This window comes from Bacidia gigantensis, assembly GCF_019456465.1.
Source record: "Bacidia gigantensis strain McMullin 20006 chromosome Unknown contig_245, whole genome shotgun sequence".
In the NCBI taxonomy this organism is placed as follows: Eukaryota; Fungi; Ascomycota; class Lecanoromycetes; order Lecanorales; family Ramalinaceae; genus Bacidia; species Bacidia gigantensis.
The window spans coordinates 1,702,475-1,724,193 of record NW_025408601.1 but is presented as its reverse complement, the minus strand read 5'-3'; the positions used below and the strand labels follow the sequence as shown (position 1 = coordinate 1,724,193).

At 49.0% G+C, this 21,719-nt stretch overlaps 5 protein-coding genes and 1 non-coding gene across 6 annotated transcripts; 2 read left to right on the top strand and 4 right to left on the bottom strand.

Moving 5' to 3' along the window:
* Positions 1-4,667: 4,667 nt before the first annotated feature.
* KY384_005604 (uncharacterized protein) lies at positions 4,668-5,738 on the top strand (the record flags this gene model as incomplete). Its single annotated transcript, XM_044814103.1, has 1 exon — positions 4,668-5,738. One exon carries the CDS (start codon positions 4,668-4,670, stop codon positions 5,736-5,738), a length of 1,071 nt encoding a protein of 356 aa, XP_044669404.1.
* A 1,284-nt stretch (positions 5,739-7,022) lies between these two features.
* Positions 7,023-7,112, bottom strand: KY384_005603. The gene has a single exon. It is a non-coding gene; the product is annotated as a tRNA-Glu (tRNA).
* Positions 7,113-7,569: 457 nt separating this feature from the next.
* KY384_005602 (uncharacterized protein) lies at positions 7,570-8,682 on the bottom strand (the record flags this gene model as incomplete). The annotated part of the gene is made up of 2 exons (XM_044814102.1): positions 7,570-8,234; positions 8,322-8,682. The coding sequence occupies 2 exons, from the start codon at positions 8,680-8,682 to the stop codon at positions 7,570-7,572; spliced, it is 1,026 nt and encodes a 341-aa protein (XP_044669403.1).
* Positions 8,683-9,451: 769 nt separating this feature from the next.
* KY384_005601 (uncharacterized protein) lies at positions 9,452-10,691 on the bottom strand (the record flags this gene model as incomplete). The annotated part of the gene is made up of 3 exons (XM_044814101.1): positions 9,452-9,772; positions 9,835-10,337; positions 10,391-10,691. 3 exons carry the CDS (start codon positions 10,689-10,691, stop codon positions 9,452-9,454), a joined length of 1,125 nt encoding a protein of 374 aa, XP_044669402.1.
* A 4,218-nt stretch (positions 10,692-14,909) lies between these two features.
* KY384_005600 (uncharacterized protein) lies at positions 14,910-17,549 on the top strand (the record flags this gene model as incomplete). The annotated part of the gene is made up of 1 exon (XM_044814100.1): positions 14,910-17,549. One exon carries the CDS (start codon positions 14,910-14,912, stop codon positions 17,547-17,549), a length of 2,640 nt encoding a protein of 879 aa, XP_044669401.1.
* A 3,287-nt stretch (positions 17,550-20,836) lies between these two features.
* Positions 20,837-21,400, bottom strand: KY384_005599 (uncharacterized protein; the record flags this gene model as incomplete). The annotated part of the gene is made up of 1 exon (XM_044814099.1): positions 20,837-21,400. The coding sequence occupies one exon, from the start codon at positions 21,398-21,400 to the stop codon at positions 20,837-20,839; it is 564 nt and encodes a 187-aa protein (XP_044669400.1).
* Positions 21,401-21,719: the final 319 nt, after the last annotated feature.

Genomic DNA, 21,719 nt, shown 5'->3' with positions numbered 1-21,719 from the left:
TTACCACCGCAAACTCTATACCACACCTTACCTTCTCTCCCTTCTGAAGTGCAAGCTCACCCTACCCTGCCTTGGCTAGCCGTATCCACGGTCTTTCCGCTCTCGTTCATCCCCGTCAATCTAGTAGAGGTTTCACACTTCGAATCAAAGTGTGTGTGACGTTAGGTGTGTGACCTCATCTTGTTGAACTGAGGGTGGAGTGAGAGCGGGGTTGGGGAGAGGGGAGGGAGGGGGAGGGGGAGGGGGGTAGATGTCCTGAAATTTGTCTATGGCAGTGGTGGGTGGTGAAGTATCTGCGGTGTCTTGACGGGGTGAAACGTGTTCAGCATACAAATCGCGTTCACTTGTATGTGTTGATTCCCTTCGTGAGTCCACAGTTCAGGTTTTAGAGGATGATAGTTGAATGTGGAGGGGATCTTTGATGTAGTGAAGAGGGTGCCGTGCCGTGGTATGAGTCGTGTCTGTAGTGGTGATGGTGAAGTGTGCTCGCTCTTTCCCGGGAAGGGGAAAGAAAGTGTAAGATTGGGTGTGTGTGAAGCGTGATTTGGTGGAGTGTCTGACTTAGAGGACTTGTCTATGGCGGTGTGAATATGGTGGTGGCACGTGTGTAGGAGGTAGAGACGGGGGCAAGTTGGAGGGAGGGAGGCTTTGGTATTAGGAGAGGTGTGAAGGAGACGATGTCTCACTTTTGGCTGTGGTGGTCTGATGATGGAGGGACCTTGTCACCTTGGGTGTCTCAGTATGAAGTGAAGTTTAGGTGTTTCTGGATGTGTGAAGACTAAGAAGTCGTGCATTCATCTGTGTATGTCTGAGGCAATGAGTCAGTGTTACATTCAATGAAGATAGTTCACACAGGGGGCTGGAGGCTGGGTATATAAATCTCCATCTCTTCCAATTATTTCTTCTTCCTTTCCTACTCATCATCTATATAAATATACATGCAGAATCCCAAGTCAGCGACTTGGTGCCGAATCCAAGACAGCTAGCCGATGCTCGTTCTAGCCCTAATCCAGCAGCAACGATCAAACTGATGGTTGAAGTGTGCTGGATGTTAGAGCAATCCAGTAATACGGTCAAAGCTTCTATGACTCTACAAGTCAGGTTCAATGACAATCAGGTCTCTCGTTCGGCTTATCGTCTTGGATTTCTTCTTGCCTGTAGCACCGCCTAGAGCTACACGGAAGGCTCCGGGTAGGAGGCTTGGTCGATTACAACCCAAAGCAGAAGCCTCGGGCTCCCTTAAGTGAGGATGATCTCGGACGGTCTCATAAGTCCTCGGGCTTATGATCAGTTCTCAGCCTGGCCACGGATGCGGGTCGGACAACCTGTAAGCAAGGAAAGAACGACGACGCACAAATCATTCCTGCCATCATTACAAGCCATCTTCTGACCTCTTCATTGCTCTAAAACATGCGGAGATTGATTCGAGCGCTGTCCACGGTTGACCAGCCGACTCAAAGCCTGGGTGTCTTCGCCTTCACTACCACAGCCGCCCTTTTCCTGGCGTTCTAATGGCTTTCCTGGGTACCGGAGCTCATTACAGCATAATCTTCTGGCTCTCTCTGATCAGTCAACTCACATTCACTCCAAACATGTTCAAGATAAACTCAGCTGGGAATGCCCAATGAGGGACCCTGAACATCTTTGCAGGGACATTATTCAACTGCTTGGCCATACGTGCAGAGTCAGGGATGAAGAAAAGACATCCGCCTCCAACATTATTCTCCCTTCTGAGGCAGCCTTCGATGCGAAACCCGCCGGCCCTCTTATTAAATCTCATCACAAGCCTCTTGTGGTTACGTGAGCTACCAAAGAAACCTCTCCCGAGACCCATCGCTCGATGAGAGCTCCATCAAGGGAGCCAGTGTCGAAGGGCCACCAACACCGAAGAAGATCTAGCACGCTTATCGTTTCATACCCCAACACAAAAGCGTAGCAACATCCCTATCGAATAAAACAATGAGATTATTATGGAAGATGATGGGCCCAGCCTGTATACCACAGTCGGCGGTGAGAAGGGTTCGCTTGTGCCAACAGACGAAGTGATCAACTCCGAGACTGAGCCAACAGTCGATGCCATTGCCCCTCAGACGGCTAACAAACCTATGGGACCGCAAGCTAACCCATCGTTGCCGCCGAGTGGGACATTGACAGGGCGCCTTGGTGCATGTGGCACAACGAAATGAATCACTTTGCTACCCTCACACTTTTTCGGGGTCATGGAAATGGGATCAAGATAAAGAGCCAGCAATGATTCATTGACAGCAGACTCTAAATCAGCCAGTTCATAGAGCGCCTGCTCCAGAAGAAATATCTATCGTCATCCACTGGGGTTCCTATGCCCCGTACGACTCAAGGTTCCTACCATAAAAGACGCGTTCGATCGCCCAGCCGATTGCGTCTGGGGCTCTTCACAAAGCCTATTAATTGTTGACCTGCCCAAATATGGTGGAATCGTTGGTTCTCGTGTAACCCGTCGCTGCAAGCAGCCGTAGGCGAATTTGGTGTTGCCTTGGATCTCAATGGCGATTCAAGCTGTGGTACGCGAGGAAGATATACCGCCTCGACGTGAATGGCAAGCATTAGTGGAATGATCTCCATCACTAAGGCCGACCTTGTCTCTTTCTTCGATTTGCTACTATCGAAGACTTCGAATCGGGAGCCATTCTTAACGACGGTCCCCTATCCGGAGTAGGCTTCAGTCCGTGAGTAAGGCCTCAACACAAATTCTTCCAAATAACACAACACAACTACAGCCCAGGAAACTTGTGGAGCTCCAATCCCGGAACCAGAAGCGTGTGACAGAATTCACACCACATAATGCTTGTGAAGATGGGCCTGCTGAGGCTACATGACAAGGACTAGCCTTCATAAATACTGAGGCGAGCCAATCAAGAAGATTCAACCAGATTGGGCTGAGGTTGACATCCTGCTGTCTGTAAGACTTCGTACTCACGGGCTAAGACTGTAGGAAGCTGGGTATTCCAACATCACGGACCCATATCAACGAGCCGTCCTCTCGCATCAAGAAATATGCTCCGGTCCTTTGACTGCCTTTTCAGATGATTGCGAGCCAGCTGCCACTTTCATAATATTGGTATCCCGAGTTCTGGACGCATAGACCCAATACTAATCTGTCCTTTTTCCACCCAGCTCTAGCAACCAGACATGGTATATACCGACTATACTAAGGGGATGCAAAAGACTTCTACAAAGATGGAATGCACAGTATATGGATGAGTGGATACGATCCTGAGCTGTCGGTATTCCAGGGACAGGAGATTGTCAGGGCGATTTAACACTCTTCATGACCCTCATTCAGGAGGGGTGGAGGTGTGGCAGGACGCTAGCTTTACGGCAGCTCAAGAAAACGAATACTCGCACCTTGCAATAGCTGTGCTTATAATGGTCGTCTGCGACCACCATACGTCAAGGAGCACAATTTATGGGGCGTTGAGGCTCGATTTTGGCAACTTCAGGCCTCGCTAATTCAAGATCCACAAAGCCTTTTTCTCCACAAGCAAGCCTCCAAGCCTCATTCCTTACCCAAAGCACACAGCAGTCTCGAGACAAACTTCTCACTCAATCCACACAATGTTAGATCATCCCTGACTCTTCAAAGATGTCGAGGCCTTGCAACGGCTACCGTAATTGACAGTCACGATTACGACTATGAGCTCCGCTTACATTTCTCCTATCCTCGGATTAGCTCTAGAGACAAGGAACAGGTCTATGACTAAGCTCAAGCGAATGTAAAGAAGAATTCGAAGAGAGGACACACACTGGTCAGCTAAGCTCAAGATGGACACAAAATGTACGAGGCATATTGGAGGGTTTTGCTTGATGGAAAAGACATGTTCGACGAAAGAATATACACTGGTCACTGAAACTCTCAAGTTGAGGGTCTCTCATCGTTTCTTCATTTCGGGGGTTAGCACGAATGCCCTTTCAAGTCACAGGCTTTACGAGTGTACCTACCCCAAGCAGCCGTGAAACTACACCGAGCGAGAGCGTTAAGCCAGAAGTTATGAGCAGGAAAAGTGGGAGCCAGCTCATGGGATCGAAGAGACATGCTAGAATACTTGATATTCTATGTTGATTATTTCGGTACTTGCTGAGCTGCGACTGTCAAATATGCAGTGGAACGGACAGATTTTCACCCCAATAGGGGTTCTTGACGATCACGTCGTTGATATATACTGCGAGTGTTGGGGGCATGTACTTCAATTGTGTAGTCTAGCATGGAGGCAGCTAGGCCTGCAGTGGTGCAGCGAACAAGGGAAAACCCTGTGTCGCACGGTGTTCCGGTGGCCTGGTGACAAAGCAAGCCATCATACATTCTAAAAGTAGCGCGGAAATAAAGCTCACCTCATCACATTCGTACACTGTCCAAAGAGCAAGGAGTCTTATGAAGCCACTTGTCCAACCACGGGCTATCGAGCATCTTAGTTGTGGGGCTGTGGCTCTTCTCCTTCGGCGCCTTTGGCGCTCGCTACCTTACCCCAAGTTGCACGACCATAAATATTTCTGGAAATCTCTTTTAATTTCTCACATACTTCCTCACTTCATCCGCTCTTGCTCGATCAAATCGTCATCGATCGATCGTATTGGCCTCCGATCTCAGCGCAGGGGAAAGGCTTGTTGGATCGACACTCCAAGCCACGACCATGACTTCGAGCAATCTCCCCGGATTTCTTAGCCTGGCTGTAGAGACACGACTGGAGATATACCAGATTTGTCTATTGGATGCCAATGAGATACCAGAGGCCAAGGTCTATGGGGGACTACTCAGTTCGAAGGAACGTGGAGTCATACATCCTCTGACACTCGTCAATCGGCAAATTCGACAGGAGCTCACTCATTCACTCCTCCATGGGCCGAAGCTACCATATACCATTCGGGTGACTCACCAAGGCAACCTGTGGGACAGTATCTCGCGCACAAGCTTCCTAGGCAAGGGCGAGTGGGATACGTTCCGCGGCATGACGAGCCTTCGAGTCGAGATCTGGGCAGCCCGACATGAGCGGCCAGTCGAGACTCTTGAGGTTTGGGAAAATCTTAGGTATCTCCGCAACGACATAAAGCGTTTACCTGGCTTGAGGACTCTAGCGGTTCAATTTGTGGACAACAGTCATGCGGCTTGGAGGAATGAGGAGACTGACACCCTCCATAATACCCTGAGCTATACTGGATGGAATGACGGTAGTGGCGAGGAGAAAGACCTTATGCGTATGGTCAATCTGTTGAGGCCCGTTAGAGCAGAGAAGGTAACAATCGACTTTCAATGCCCTAAACTAAGCCGCTGGCTTTCAGAATTGGTCAGTGGGACTGCACGTCGGATGCAGAGAAAAGTGGGAACGCAGACTCCACTCGACGAAGCAGAGACACAAGAAGCGTCTTTAGATGGCGTGTGGGACAGCCGGAGAGAGTTCTATCTCCTGAAGCGAGGAGCAGAGATAGCTCATAGCAAGCTAGTCGCACTCGCTGCTAAAGGAAAGCTTAGCCCTGATGAATTCGTGAAGTTCATGACGATCTGGTCACCAAATTTCTGGTGGGCGAAAGGATCACTGGGATATTCTGGGCTGCGACATCTAGTCGACACGCAGGATGAAGCCGGTAAGCCCAATTGTCTGGGAATGAATGCCCTCCTTTTTCTGTCTCCACCTCGAGATAACGTATCGTATGCTGACACGTTGCTCATCTTTAGCCATGACTGCGGCATATCAAACGCTGGATAAGACAATGCTTCTTACCAATTGTCCCGCATATGTAGCCCCGCGTTCACAATTCCGACTTTCGTACGGGCTTGTTGATCTCTTTGAGGAGGAATCTGGTCCCATGCCATTCTCGTATCTTACATTTTTTGACAGATCATTTTATCTCTAGCAGACTGGCAGCCCCCGCAAACGAAAGCCCAAGCCAGCCTGCTGGGAAACCATTCGTAAGGATGCCGACGCTCTAGAGGACATTTCCAGGGTTTGATGAAGTACAATCTCTCAAAGGGCAACGACCTGGAGCAAGCGTCTGGTCAGTATCTCGCGCTGGAGCACAATGGGCCCGATCTCAAGGATTCGACGAATACTTGTCTTCGCTGATCTTAGAACGCTTCTCTCTCCACCACTGGCACCACGTGATTGATTGTATGCCGAGCTGATATCAGGAGCCGATTATCCATGTCTATCCTATTGGCCGTCTTGTCACAGGTTGACGTATCGAGAGGATCATTGACGTGTGATATTAGGAGCGTGGTGGAGTGGTTGCAAGTCCGAGGTTCTGTCCAGACATCGAAAGAAGACCGCAGAATGTGGCAGGGCCAATGAGAGGCTCGGAGCAGCTCATCAAGAGGATGACGGGAGGAGAAGGCGAGATCTTTAGAGAAGACCTGAAGCGATAAGGAGAGCTTAGGAGACGACGAGACAGTTGAAGAGGAATTGAACTACGATAATCCTAAAGGAGCGTAAGAGTGTGCTATTAGGAATACGGAAGGAGCTACCGACCTCAAATTTATAAATCCAGTAAAACAACTTGGCAGATAGGGAACACACGTATCGTCTTAGATAGAGAAACTCGAGATCATCTTGAGAAGTCATTTCTGTTCCAATTGATTGTTATGGATGATCTGTATTTAAGATTATCATGGTTTGAGAAGTCATACCAATGTCTATATTAATATTGGTAGAAAGCTCCGTCTGACCATCATTTGCGGTATCGTTATCCAATTGAGCTCACTTGACGAATCAGAACGCAGCGAGACTTGTAACAGTAGTCTACGGTAGACGTCGGTCTTGGCTGGAAAGGTTCCTCGTAGTCAGAGTCGCTTTCTACTCTTCTGTCAGCCATGTCGTAGGTTTGGCCAAGATTGGGTATCGAGATCCTCTCTGGCGACAGTACGGCGTGGACCGCCGAAACCTGAACTCCAAAAATCAATGCCGTCACCTCAACTGTTCTGTAAATAGTGTGACCCAGACAATGCTGACAAAGTAAGCGAGACTGTACGTGGGCGAAAAAATAAAGAATAGATATTCCCTCGCCGGGAATCGAACCCGGGGCTGCTCGGTACTAGTCGTGATAGACTTGAAAGCGAGCGATGTTAACCACTACACCACAAAGGATACACTTTTGAGAGGCACTAGCAACATCCTTACTATCATCACTTATATATCATTTTTGTCGAGAAGAGCATTTTGGCAGCTTGACGTGTGCGGAGCGGGGCGGCTCTGGAGAAATTATAGGAGCTAGCCATTTTTGGCTTAGTATATTCTAGTAGATGCAGATTGAAGAACAATTCCAAGAACCAATCAATCAATCAATCGAAGGAATCTCCAAGCGTCCACATTCCGTAGATGGACAAGGCTACTCTAGCCGTTCCATGGGTGCTGTCAAAATTGGGCAAACGCCTCACTGTTTTAGCCTTTGTAAGATTCCAGAGCACTCTTGCCTCATGTACTCGTCAAACGTATATCATATACATCGTCATCTGCCCGATTCCTTAAGAAGGGTCCTCCATATCCGTGCAAGAGCCAGCGAAAGCTCCTTTATCCGTTTCTGATTCCCACGACACATCTAATATCACACACTCTTCCTCAATGCCCTCTCAAATACCCACAAACTATGCTTCCACACAGTCTCCCCAAAGCCACGCTCCCTATACCCCTTCATGCACTCCCCCTCCCCCTCATCTCCATACCTCGCGACTGAGTAGGCCCCCTCTCCCTTCGCCTCCTCCACCCCCTGCACCAACCGCACATTCCCACCTCTGCCCCTCCCCTCTTTCCCTTCCCGACTCGCAAACCTCTCGCTAGTCAAATAAAACAACCCTCGTTCCCCCACCTCTGTAACGGGCACCGCGAACGGCGTCGTCAACGGCAGCAGCGTCCACTCCACCAACCACCTCACCCACGCATTACCGATCCAGCCCGTCACACCCCCGGTCTTCACAAGCCCCGGATAAGAATGCACGAATGCCGTATCTGGGTATTGTTTCGCGAGGTGCTCGAAGGCGAGGGAAGTAAAGGTCGCGGTGTGTGCGGCGCAGGGGAGGAATTTGCCGTAGTTGGCCGGTGAGGAGAGGGAGAGGTCGGTTTCGAGAACGGGCGCTTCGGTCGTGCCGGCCAGGACGGAGAGGACGTGTTTGGGGCGTTTTGGGGGCGGGAGGGAGGAGAGGAGAGTGTGAATGAAGAGGAGGCGGGAGTAGTAGCGGATTGTCATCAGGCGATCTAGACCTTCTTTTGTTTCTAGACGAGGGATGGGAGGTTAGCTGCATGTTGAGGGCGGGGACAGAGAAGGGGGAGAGAGGTCTGGGGTGAGGACGGTGGACGTACCTTGTCGGCCGAGTGAGAGGAAACCTGGGCTTACGCATACGTAGTCGATGCCCGTGGAAGAAGTCTTGTCGATGATGATGGTGGCCATGCGGTCGACGTCTGATAGGAGCGTGAACTCTCCAGCTATGAATTCGTACTGAGCTTTGTCATTCACTTGCTTCAGCTCCTGGATGACGCTTTCTCCTTTCTGCTGTGATCGCCCCACGAAGTATATGTTTGGGCTTTCCGTGTTCGCTACAAAGGCTCGCATTGTGGCATAGCCAATGCCTTCAGTCGATCCGGCAAAGACGGCGGTGGGGGAGGAGCCAATGGTCGAACGAACAGCGCTGTTGGATGCGCGTACGGCTGATATGGCGACCATGATGCCCAGTCAGACCTGTTTAGAGTCTGAAGAAGCCCCATTGAGATAGCAAATTTTGTAGATGCGGACTGAACGTAGCCTGACAAGATTCGTCCTGTCCGAACGAGATATTTCCCGATTAGGTAAAGTGTAAACAGTCCACGGATCGATCTGACGATGAATCTCTTTCTTGGCCGCGACGACATCATTCCACAGTTTTTAAACGTAGCGGTGAGACGCCTGATGCCCTCAGAGGTGCTATCGTTGCCTGCCATGTGCTTTTCAAGCCCAAAATACTGGACATCACCAACTTATCAGGTTTTGCAGCTCGCACAGCCGCGAAGATCGTCCAACGCGCGAAGGAAAGAGCTCAGTCGGACTACATCCTTGAGATCCTTGCTTGTGCATCATTAATGCACCATGAGGGTGCGCCTAAACAGAGAACAGACGGTACGTCACGAGCTCAAGCAGCTCGTAAAGCTGTTGTATACTTTACTGATTGTTACACTAGCCAAAAGAAACCCTTGCCGTCGGGCAGATCGTAAAAGAAAGATAAGTACCGATCAAGAGGAAGATGAGAAAAGAAAAACGCAGAAGCTTTCATCGGAATGGATAAATATGGTGCCGAGCATATGGTGCACCCGTCTGGTCCTAACGATTGACCATGAATAACGACGAGCATACTAGCTGTATTTGGTCTAAGGGAACCGGATGTGCTAGATATGCACTCACTGCGAACGGATGATGGTCCTTTCGTCAACATACTGTAAATATGGTTTCCTAAGATGAACTACGATCCCGGCAAATTCGACAGGAAGACCACCAGCACAGCACAATACGCTGCCGTCGCCGCGAAAATCTCATGCCTTTTCGCACCCGTCGTCAGTGCGAGCGCCATAGAGAAAGCAATCACAAAGAGGAGCAATATGGTGAGCTTGATGCCTGGACTACTCTTCAATACATAGAGGAGTACGATTGGCAGGACCAGCAGTGCTGTCGTGGCTATGGTGACAGTGAGTTTAATGATGAGGTCGGCTTTGTAGTTAGAAGAATCGTGGGTGTAAGGGTCGGATGATTGCTCATTGTTGTGCTTCTTAGATGCGAGGAGCTTCTATTCTTGCATGTCAACAACGTCGTATGTTGCTTTGACATTTGCGGATAGATTTGTCTTACCTTGAAGATTGGGAAATGGCTTAACGCCCAGATCTTCTCGTCGAAGGAGCGAAGCCAATTGTCGCGTTGATTGCCCAGCAGGACAAAGTCGTCCTGCTGGTAGAGATATTGATACTCATCCCAGACTACTGGCTTGTTGTTGTATACCCAATCAAAAATCGTCCGGTGATTGTTCTTCGAGGGCTTAGTGATTGATGAGATCGTGTGTTCTCTTGTTAAGAGATCGTCATATTCTTTCAAGTCGGTCGACATTTGGTGCATTAACCGCTGCCTTTCGCATGACGCTTGCTCCTCGTCATCTCTTCGTGAGTACAATCTCTCTGGATTGGCGACTTCATCGGCCTTATCAAGCTCCCGTAGTTGATCTGACAATTCGGCTATTCGGTCTTGTTTGTGCAATAGCAATCTGTTTCGCTCCCATCCGAAGCGACGAAAGACTCGGGTATTGATGTCGCTGGTCATGAAAGCTGCTAGTCGTGGATATCCATCCGGATAATCTTCAACTGTGCATCCGGTCAGACACGTACGTCAAGACGGGTAATTTCAGTCGTCTCACGGTGGATGGCCTTAAAGTGGTCATACCGGTCATCATCTACGGTCCATGGATTTAGCCGCGCTTTCAGTCGCTGCCACTGTGAACTAGGTTCTCCAGCATGACGCCCACCATCCACAGACACGCCACTTAATCTTGAGCCTTGACTACCATCGCTTGTTGGAATGTGAGAATCAACGGCGGTCGAATCCGATGCTGGATCTTGGCTCAAGTCCTGAGCATTATTGTTCTCTAGTGTTTGGAATGTGTCTAACTGCACATCGTTGAGCCCGCTACCTCTCGTGTTGCCAGATGGACTGGACATTGCTGTTCTAGCTGAGTCAGTAGGGAAGACGGATCAACTTCCTCTCGTTAGTATCAGCAAATTGGAACGCTACATTTGTGACTCGAGAAGCGTCAGGCCTAGAACAAGTCGTATGGATGGTGAGCATTAGCGCGGGCTGTAATGATGAGGCTGCAGACCGTCACTCCCCATTCAGGCTCTTTATATGAAGACGAAGTTGAGAGGGTTTGTTGTCACAGCCACAACGTCCTAAAAGAGGCAAGAATAGCCTAGGTGGTGGGGGGCGCAAACTGGTAGGCAGCAGAATGTCTTTCTACTCATCGACATCTTCCGCTTCTCTTGTTCAGACTTGCGAACAAGGCCGAGATGAAGGGACAGAATGAAGAAGATCCTTTGCGTCAATTTGTAAGGTTTCGTGGCCAACCAACACGAGGTGCAATAACAAAGAAATCCCATATATCACGACATGGTCTCATCTCATGTCCAGGCAGAACACCCAAGCCCGTGCGTAAGACTTGACTTTCCCTCAAACATAACGACGCTCATCGAGCGCCTGCAAGGACCGATATCGAGCTTGCATATATCGACACCGTCGGAATGAAGGGCAAGGACCCCCAAGGGAATCGACGCAGTCATTTCGAGATACTCTAAAAGGCCTGAGCCTGAGAGCATCCAGTAGACCCGGCTCTCGAAGTGCTGGCTCATGTGCTCCTTCACTTGGCGTTCGCAACGAAATCCACAATTACGCGGTGTCCCCGGAACAGGACGAATTTCACCCAACCGCTTCGGCGGTACCAGGCAGGCAAAATGAGTGCAATGCCCAAGATGCACGCTCTATTCCTACCACTCATTATCCTCCCGGGGGCAGAGCTCTGGACAATGACGAAACACACAATGTGCCTCAGATTGTGGGAAATGAGATGAGTATCGATACTGGCAGCGTAGCAGTGACTGGCACTTCGACCACATCGAAGGCTCCATTGGACAGGCAGTTTGGAGATCGAAGGCACGATTATGGTCCTTCTTTCGAGGCATGCAATCGTACGAGTTGAATTTCTGTCTCCCAAGAGGCATGTCTTTAAGGACTGCGTAGCCTTTCTCACGATTTCCAAAGTATGTCTCGCTCTTTAGGATGTGACATCCATAGAACGAATAGTCTAGATGAAGACGAGCCTCTCTCAGAATATGTCTGGCAAACTTTCATCTAGTCTTCTGCCAATGACTGTCATTTACCTTTCGGCCAGTCAATTACTTGAGCCGCAAGGTGGCTTATCTATAAGGCTATAGAATGATAGCGCATCTATTGCGGGGCTGTGCCCTACCTCACCAAATTGATGCTTACGCTCTTAAGTACAAACCCTTCCCAACCCAGGTTCTTGTGATTCATCAATTGACACACTTGGCAGTCAAGATCGGGGGCAGAGTTTGAGGATTAATCTACGTACCGAGATCGACTAGGATACTTGGCGGGAAGCCTGAACCCTTGATGTGACCACTACTCTCGCACTCAAGTAAGTGAAGAAGAGCAATAACCGATACTCGGCTAGAAGATCGCAGTATTCATTTCGTCTAGGAGATCGTCATTCAAGAGCATCGTCAGCTCTCGGCGCACGCCAAAGGCGTTTCTCACATCTTATCTTAGTAATCAAGCGAGTTCGAAGGACAGACCGACTGAGAGTTTACGTTCGCTTTCTGGAAAGCACGACAATGGAAAATCAGAGAAACGTAAAGTCCTCTTTTCGTGCCCTTTAGGAACACAAATCTTATTTAGAGAAGGCTCGTAAGGACAAACCACCTCCGTCGACTTTCTACGTGGCTGGCAGACCACGCCGAGTACCCAAAACGGTAGGAAAGATCATGAATTGTAATGATTAGGATGTGTTGCTTATAAGCGTCTAGGATAAAAATCGTAAGACAAGTAACATGGACTCCACTCCCATGCCCAACTCCGAACATGTAACAATATCCAATGTTTCGGCATCTCCAGCTATCAGACCCCGCCCAATACCCAAAGCTGTACGAACGGTCATAATCTGTCTCGATGATAATATGCTGCTTACTAGCGTGTAGGATGAGAATCGTGACACAAGTAACATGGACTCCACTCCCACGTACAACTTCGAAGATTTTGTACTCGATTCTCCAGCCATCAGACCCCGCCCAGTACCCAAGGCTGTATGAAATGTCATAAAGCGTCCCGACGACGATGTGTTGCTTACTAGTACATAGGAGAAGCGTCGCAAGACGAGAAACACAAGATCGACTGCCATGCCGAGCTCGAGACGTGCTGTCCGCAAGAAGGAAGCAAGCTGTTGTATTTTGATGTGATCAGCGTGTCTGTCAGGATGTGTTCGTAGAGGGCCGGGAGCCCTCCTAGTAGCCGAGTCTGCCTTATGAATCTGCCTAAACCCCTAGCCATTGAGGGTGATGGGCATTGTAAGCGCGGGGCAGTGTCCCTAGTCTTGCCAAGATTTTATCCTAGACGTTCATGCACTCTACTCACTTCATCTCGTTCGCATTTCACGCTCCTTTATATACTCAAAGCGATCTGGTCGCTCCCCGTGTGGCCATATCGATTGTATATACTGCATTTATTACCCAGTGAGAGGTCTGTCAGTGCTTGATCGTCTCGTGAACTAAATCTGAGGAATGGCAACAGTCCAATTTCAAGCTATCGATTACCCAAGAAAATATGATCGAACCTCTCATCAGACCTGCCAGGGAGCGATCACCAACCCCAGCAGAGGGGTCCGACCGACATTGGGAGCCATATCCGGTAGACTTAGGACAAAACATCATCGAAGACTCTGATGATCCTTTAAAGTTTTTTGAAGACACTGAAGGACTCTATGGACGTGCAGAAGCGGGCAGATTCTCTGCTGGTATTTCGTCTTTGCCTAACAAGCGTCCAAAAGCTGTAGGTACATATCAAGATGAGGGCCGACTTCTTGGACTGATCGTGGCGTGGCGTAGGAGCGGGCAAGAAAATCCAAGAAGCGAGATCCCCTTTGCACTCAAAATTTCGAGGACATTTTCACTTCAGCACACGATAAGCAATTTAACAACGGCCTCGCTTCTTACCATCTGTGTCCAGCACATGGACTTACTGCCTGCTACGGACTCATTCGTGACCATTCATATAGGTCCACCCGCACAACCGCTGGACTTCAATGCAACTGTGGCGGGATCAAAAGTCGAGAGGATTTTGATAACCAAATTAACCATGACGAGCTGTATTTGCCCTGGCCTAGTCTTAGTCAAGAGTCTTATTACTCTAGTCAAAACACCTTATCTGACTCTTTTCTGGCTGAGGAAACCACAACGCAGGTCGCATTACAATCCCTCGAGCCCAGTCTCAGGGACGGAAACGAGTGGGTTTCTATCCCTCTGTTCTCTTGGACAGGTGGCACGAATCACCTGAACATTTCAGACCATTCAATTGACCGTAGCTCTCGACCATGCAGCACAAAATTATCTTCACCTTGTATGGAAGACAACGTTGATGATGCTGACCTTTTCAACATCAAGCCCCAGGCGGCGTTCTCAACAGGACATTCTACTTCATATTACGGTGCTACGACGAATGTGGAAAATGGAGAATCAAGACTTTATCGCTGTGATCTGTGCCACCATTACTTTCGTGAAAGCTGTTGTAGTCAACAAGGATGTAGATCTGTGGATAGACCTTGATTTCTTCTTGATTTCTTCTTGATTTCTTCTCCCTGAACGTCGGCTGTGGTTCCAGGCTGGAAAGTAGCTCTCCATGTGGTATTTCCTTGACAAGACTTCCCAGAGATGGGCGTGTCGCAGCTCACTATTCGCAAATGCCTCCATCCGCTGAATTTGCCACATCACAAAGCATTGGCCAGCAGCTGATACACCAAATTCACTTGTCGGAGGCCCTGGAGGTATCACAAGAAATCATGTACTACCTCGCCAGATATTTCCTAGAGAATCCGTTTGCACAACAGCTTCGTCTACCGACTACCAAATAACAAAAAACGCCTGCCCCTTCCCTTGATATTTTAGGATGACTTGAAGAAACGGACGACAGAACCGCAATTTCAAATCCTGAACGATTTAGCGACAGCAGTCTAGATTCGATCTGAGATCCTATCCGCAACTCAGTCTGTCATTTCTGCCTCCCCTACGAAGCGAGAATCCGCAGCGAGGTACTTCCATCGTTGCATCAAGTCAGGCACCTCCCCTCAACGCAAATCACCAACAATCTGTTCAAACATGACCCTCCAAAACCCTACCCACTACCTCCAGCATCTCGCTCAAATAGCCAAAACGAAGATACCCGCAGCACGCCTCACCTGCGGCCCTCTCCTCTCAAAATCCCTCTCAACGCCTCCTCCAGCCCCTCCGGCCCCTCCAGCCCTCCTCTCCCCCATCTTTCCAAAACCTCTGTTCTCTCCCCTCCCAAGGACCTCCGACATCACAATCATTGGCGCGGGCGCCGCCGGCGTAGCAGTAACCGCACACGTCTTGAGGAATATCCGCCAACAAAAGCTCCCGCCACAATCAGTCACCATGATCGAGAAAGCGGTGTCCGCGGGCCCGGGCCTCGCGTATGGGCATGGGTGTGAGGGGACGATTGTGAATATGGCGGCGGATACAATGGGGATATTTGATGGGGATCCGGGGCACTTTGTGAGATGGATGCGGGAGCGGGGGCGGGGGCGTGAGAAAGCAGGGGTGGTGGAAGGGAAGGGGGGTAGATTTCCTGAACGGACGGTGTATGGGAGATATTTGGAGGAAATGGTGGAAGCGACTAAGACGGATGCTGAGAAGAGCGGTATGCCATTTGAGGTTGTGAATGGTGAGGTCAAAGATGTCGAGGCGGATAGTGACGAGTTTCAGCTGCTGCTGGGAGATGGGCGCAGTCTGCTATCGCGAAAGGTGGTGCTTGCTCTGGGCAACTTTTCGGCTGTGATAAACCGTCATCTTATTGGTAATCCGAACTTCATGGAAAGCCCGTGGCCTGCTCAAAAGCTGAAAGAGATACCGACGAGGGCTTCAGTGGTTGTCATCGGATCAAGACTTACGGCAATTGATGCGGTGCTGGCTTTGGCTGATAATGGACATGAAGGACCGATCACGATGGTGTCTCGCTCAGGCCTATTACCCAAGGTTCAGGGCGATGTCCCTCCCTACGAACGGCAATATGTGTTGTATTCGGCGGCGAGAGAGGCTGAAGACCTGTCGACTGGAGCGTTTGCGCACGTTATACAAGCTTTGCAACTAGAAATTAATCAGGCATACCCGACCACGTTCAACAATTGGTGGCATAAGTTGGGTGTAGACGACCCTGTATCGACTGAGATCCCGAGCGAGCAGATGGACACAAAGGTGTGGTGTAGACTCAGGCTGGAAGTCGTTGGGAAGCATCCCTCGTTCTTGGAGACGCTACGGGCAGACATCCAGGAGGCGGAGAACGGAGATGTCGGGTGGCAAGCTGTTCTCAAGGCTACTGCTCCGCTTGCAGAGCGTTACTGGCACTCCTTCACAGCACACGAAAGGTTGCATATTGAGAACTTCATGAGTCTATGGATGTGTTACCGCCATTCCATGCCCCTTGTTAATGCCAAGAGACTGCTCGCTTTGATGGCTTCAGGACAGCTCGAAGGCAAGCGGGGCATAGGGGCTGCATTTCAACAAGAAGGACATTTCGAGATCTCCACCCACGACGGACCGATTTTGTCGCAATATCTGATCGAAGCAATTGGACAAGAGCATCATCCGCAACGCGTAGATTCACTGCTAGTCCGTGGATTATTAGCGAAGCAAATACTCAAGCCACAGCCATTCGGGGGCGTTTCTGTTGATTTCACGACCCTAGAGACTCCAACAAAGAGCATGTATGTGCTCGGCTCCATGACTCGGGGTGTGCATCTCTACACCAATGCCATCGACCGTAATGCAGCACATGCAGCGCGCATTGCTGACCATCTGACTGGCATTCCGCCTCGTCGCTCATTGCATGTCGCATTCTTTGTGGGTAGTGATCTCTTCAGTCACCTTATGCTTGCCAAGATTGTACCGCAACTGATCGCGAGGGGTCACATGCCGTTCGTATACTTGCCGCAACACAGAGCCAAGAGGCAGAGCGAGAGTTTCCTTTCGCGGGAATTGGCTTTTTTCGAGAGGACTCTGTTGCATCAACATGTTATACCCTTCCTCGGATCATTGACTCCTGATGAAACACCTTGTCTGACCGTGAGACAAATGCAAAAGAAGTATGGTATCCTTGTGCAAGACGTGAAAGACGTCAACGATAGCAAGTTTCTGGGTTCACTAAAGGACCATCACATCGATTTCGGTTTATCTTTGCGCTGCTATCAGCGATTTCAAAAGAACATCATCGCATACTTCCAATCGCCTAGAGTCCTTTTGAACCTTCACCCGGGGGTGCTACCAGAGTACCGAGGTGTGATGACTGCGAATCGGGCAATGACATCTGCGGAAGAGAGGTTCGGATACAGTCTGCACCATGTGAACGAGGATTATGACTCTGGTGATGTCGTGGATATTCGGACGCGACCAATCGACTATCAGAAATCAATGCTGCTGTCAATGGAAGACATGTACCCTCTCGGAGTAGACATGGCTGTTGATGCAATTGAGCACCATGCCCGGGGCAGGTCGTTCTCGATGACTCCGCAGGATCCAACGAAGAGTCATTACTATTCTTTCCCGACCGAGCTGGAGCTCAATCAAGCACGAATGTCCGATATCAGGCTTGTTGATCCAGCGTCGATGCAGGATCTGCTAGTCCGTAGTTATGCTTCGCCAAGCCAGGAGAAGGGGTTACGCGGTGTCATTCAGGATGCGACGGAAGAGTGGTATTCAAGTGAGAAGCCAATTGAAAAGTAATTCCTTCGAATGGCCCCTCAAGTCTTGAGTAGCATAGCACTGTCCATATTTTCCATCGGTATAGGCGGGATATCAGCCTTGCCTTTCAGAAAACAAGATTTTCTACTTTGCAGCCATCTTGAATCGGTCGTATAGCTGACTCCGTAGCACGTGGAATTTGGATGAGAACTGTTGTGGAAGCTCCAGTCGGCACACGCTGCGATGCAGTCCTCGAATGTGTACATATAGAGAATAAGAAGATCATACTTTGGTAATCCAACGGAGCAACTGATGTTGAAAGCCGTCTTGTTCACGTTGCTGTTGGCAGACGGTACTTCGACTGGAACAGTAGGCGGATCAGGGTTTTGGATCGCGTAGTACGGATTGGTCAGGTTGACGCATGATGATTGTGGACGGCTGAATATGGCAGGTTCAGATGGGATTGTACAATTTACTGGTACGGGGGCTGTATTATTTAACATCTGCTGCTGGCGCTCCTGAGAAAGGGCGTGTTGGAGGCTGCGGTAGATTTTCTTAGCTTCCACACCTAGTCTGTAGTCTTCTCTTGAAGTTGTGTTCAGAGAAAATGGGAATAAGAATGGACACGTTGGTGATTACCTGACAACTGTCTGACGATTCTTAATGACGAGAAAGGTTTCGACCGCGATGGCCGCAAGAGCTATCATGACCACATTGACTAGCAGAAATCGAGATATCCGTAACTTCCTGTGCAGGTTCGCCTGAATTTCGTCCTCTTTGATTTCTCTTGACTTTATAGAATTCTTACCGATAAAATGCTGGGGCTCCTCAAGTTTACTAAGCCTCCTATACGGTTCAGGGAACACAATGGGCGAAGATAGATTTGATTTGTAAACTGGTGGTACGAATATCTTACCATCCTCGAACGGATTTAGTATCTTACTGCTGTAAGCAGAAGTCATTAGAACCGTTCATGAATTTCGCATCAGAGCGAGGTTTTTCTTTGACAAGACGTGTCCATCAGTATTTCTGTGATATTCGATGTGCAATCTCGCATATCATGTACGCCGTTGACATCAACACCCTTCACATCAAAACATCTTAGAGTGAGTAATGAATGATTGGATTGGTGCGCATTGATCTCAGTGCCAAATCAGATTTCTGTCCGTAAAGTAAGTGTAGAATGGGCCGTGCTAGGGCCGTGAATAAGGTGCGGCATGAGCCGATCTTGTGCTAAATATATGACCCAGTCGAAGGAAGCTAGCAACCCGCGTTCCAACAATAAATTGCCTTCTTGCCTTCAGGCTAGTGATATGAAGATCAAGTGCAGTATTCTGACCTCGATCCCGTGGTGATCATCAAGATATAATCATCATTTTTGGTAGATTGGTCAGTCCATCGTGCATTGCCAAGCGCCGGGACTAAAGACAGAAACTGTGATGAAGTCCGAAGCGCAACGCAACCATTCGGTACCTTGCTTGTTCCAAGCGTCCCGTCTCCGAGGACAAAAGCTCTGACCCATTAGATGCAGGATGTCTTGAATGATTCAGCACCCTTTTTCAGCCTGAGAAAAACATAGACATGTCATTGGTTCACGCATCGTCAAACCTTACCTCACGTATCATGATAGCACCATATCGAACGTCTATACTTGCCGTGTCTTGATATGAGGCTGTGTTATCTTGACACATCCTCTCTGTCAATCAATAGATGATATGTAGATGCTGAGCCTGGCCCCCGGGTATCAAGCCGTCTTTTCCAGCGGAATCAAGGAAACCTTGCATTCCCTGCTTTCAGCCCATCATCTCCGGCGACGGCGGCACGCAAGTGTCACCTTCGTTGTCCCTAGCGTATAAATCGATGGCTCTGCGTCCGGGTTGAAGTAGAAGATGCAGAAGGCTGATATCCTTGTCACGATGCCACGTATGTTGCTTGGAGTTCTATAATGTATACTAGCTCACGCAAAATAGAAAGCATTTTGCATGGACCAACATGTCCACGACTACCGTCAGTCAGGCCACTACTTGATGATCTAGCCTGACGTATGGAGAACATCATATACTTAAAAGGGTATGATGAGAAGCGAGTACCTTGAGAATTCTGCCGCCAAGACGCCAAGACTTTCAGCCATACCAGTCTGAGTTCTACGGAGACGTGATATCAAATTCGTGGTAGATTCCGACCTTGACACACAACAATCTCAGAGTCTTTCACAACCGTTTTGTGCTCACAACAGATTTGCTTCTCATAGCTGAATGGACTTGAAAAATTATCGAAAGAAGTTTAGCATTCAGAAACTGGACTAGAGCCACATAGGACCCCTCCTAGGCCTATGCCCCACTCAAAGACAAGCCAATGGCAAGGGTGCAGAAACAACGAGCTAACCAACAAGCCATTGATTATAATTCTACGTTGAGGAACTTTGTAGTAAAAGCTGAACATTTGGTGCCTAAAAGCGACGCTTACCCGTTTGCTACGTTCGCCGAGTTCATTAAAATATCTGTTATACGGCTTCCTACCATCCGTACAAAATTAACGCAACTTCTTCTGCTGGCCCAACAAGAGACGATCCAACTCGATCGAGCGGAAAGCAGGTATTGATAATATCCATACCAACCGAGAGCAAGTCCTGAGCCTTAAACTCATCCTCAGTCTCGCCATTGGTGCCAATTGCCATTGCACATTCTAATGCTCCCGCTATCCTGGTTCTGTGTATGGGTAGAGGTCCAATCTCCGGACTAGCATTCTCTCGATCATGCGTCCATCTTAATTTTCTATTTGCTGGCAAGTTGCTTACATATTGTTCAAGTAAGCTAGTGCAGACTTGTATCGCCAGAGATGGCCGGGCTGATGAGTGAATAGGATGGTTGCATGAAATTCCATTATTTACGATTGAGCCATTGAGTATTGGATGGAGCAATCTTTCATTTGATGAGGAGGGTATGATGAGAGATGAAGCGATGAAAAGGAATGATGTGGTTACCGAAATCGCCTGTTTGACTGACAATTGCATATTGAGCTCAATCAGCCGATACCGACTTATTGGGTATACTTTTGAACGAACTTGCGATGATGCGAGGAAATGTAAAGCTGCAGCTCTGACTGATTATGCAGTTGCGAGACCTTGACTGAGACTTCGCCAACATCAGAACTATCCGACGCGCGTGCGCTCTAGCAACAGTTCGCATTCCAGTGGAGCTAAGAAAGAGCTTTCCTCACTTTTGTTGTCTCGGAACACTTCTGAGACCTGGACCTTTCATCATTACTGCTTGTAGATATAGCGAGAGTTATTTTCTCGTTTGTGTTGGCGACTGTGCATGCGGGCGTTGTTACTCTAAATCTTGGGTCTGCACCACTCTGTCCCCACCCCATCCATAAATGTGCATCAAGACTTGCTTTGCGGGACCAATCTCCTCATTCCCATCCTGATTTTCCTGCAAGCATCGATGGATGATCTCGACGCCTGCGTTCTCAACCACCTCAAGTCCGAATGTATCATCAACCTTCGCGGGCTGCTCACTGTCACCGCTCTCAAAATTTACCAGGCAGAACTTGTCCCCCTGGCCCCTTTGTATGTGAAACGGCAAGGCTCCTAGCTCTGGACTTGCATTTTCCTTATCGGTGCTCCATCGAAGTGGCTTCTCAGGCAAATATGCTATGTAGCCTGCCAGGAGCTCTACGCAGAGGTTGACGGCTCTGGAAGGTTGATCGCTCGCTTCGTGTGGTTCTTCGCATTGAACTCCGGAGACACGTAGGGTTGAGTTGCGGATGCTTGGAGGTATTCCTAACCCAGGATGTAGGGAGATGTTTGATGGCGCGCCTAGTCCAGGCTGAATACTTAGAGAGTGTGTCAATCGAGCATTGAGTCCGAGGCATAACAGAAGTAACAACATCGCGTCTTCAACAGATCTAAATTTCACGTCACGGTCAAAGGAATGAAAGCTATTTCACTTCATAATCTCGGTGTTGACAAAGTCTCAATGACGTTGTTCGACTGCGCGCGACTTGAGGTCCTGTAAAATATTCTGGGGCGCATGACCTCAATAGGTGAGCCTAAATGTCACCGGGCACGTTATTGTCTAAGACCGATGCAATCTCTGGGGAAAAGGCTCCTCAGAGCCCCGAATCCCATGCACACTCCTAAGCATCTTCATGTGTGTGATTTTAATGTCTGTACCCTGAAACGGTCAATTTCAGTTCAATGGTCGGTCT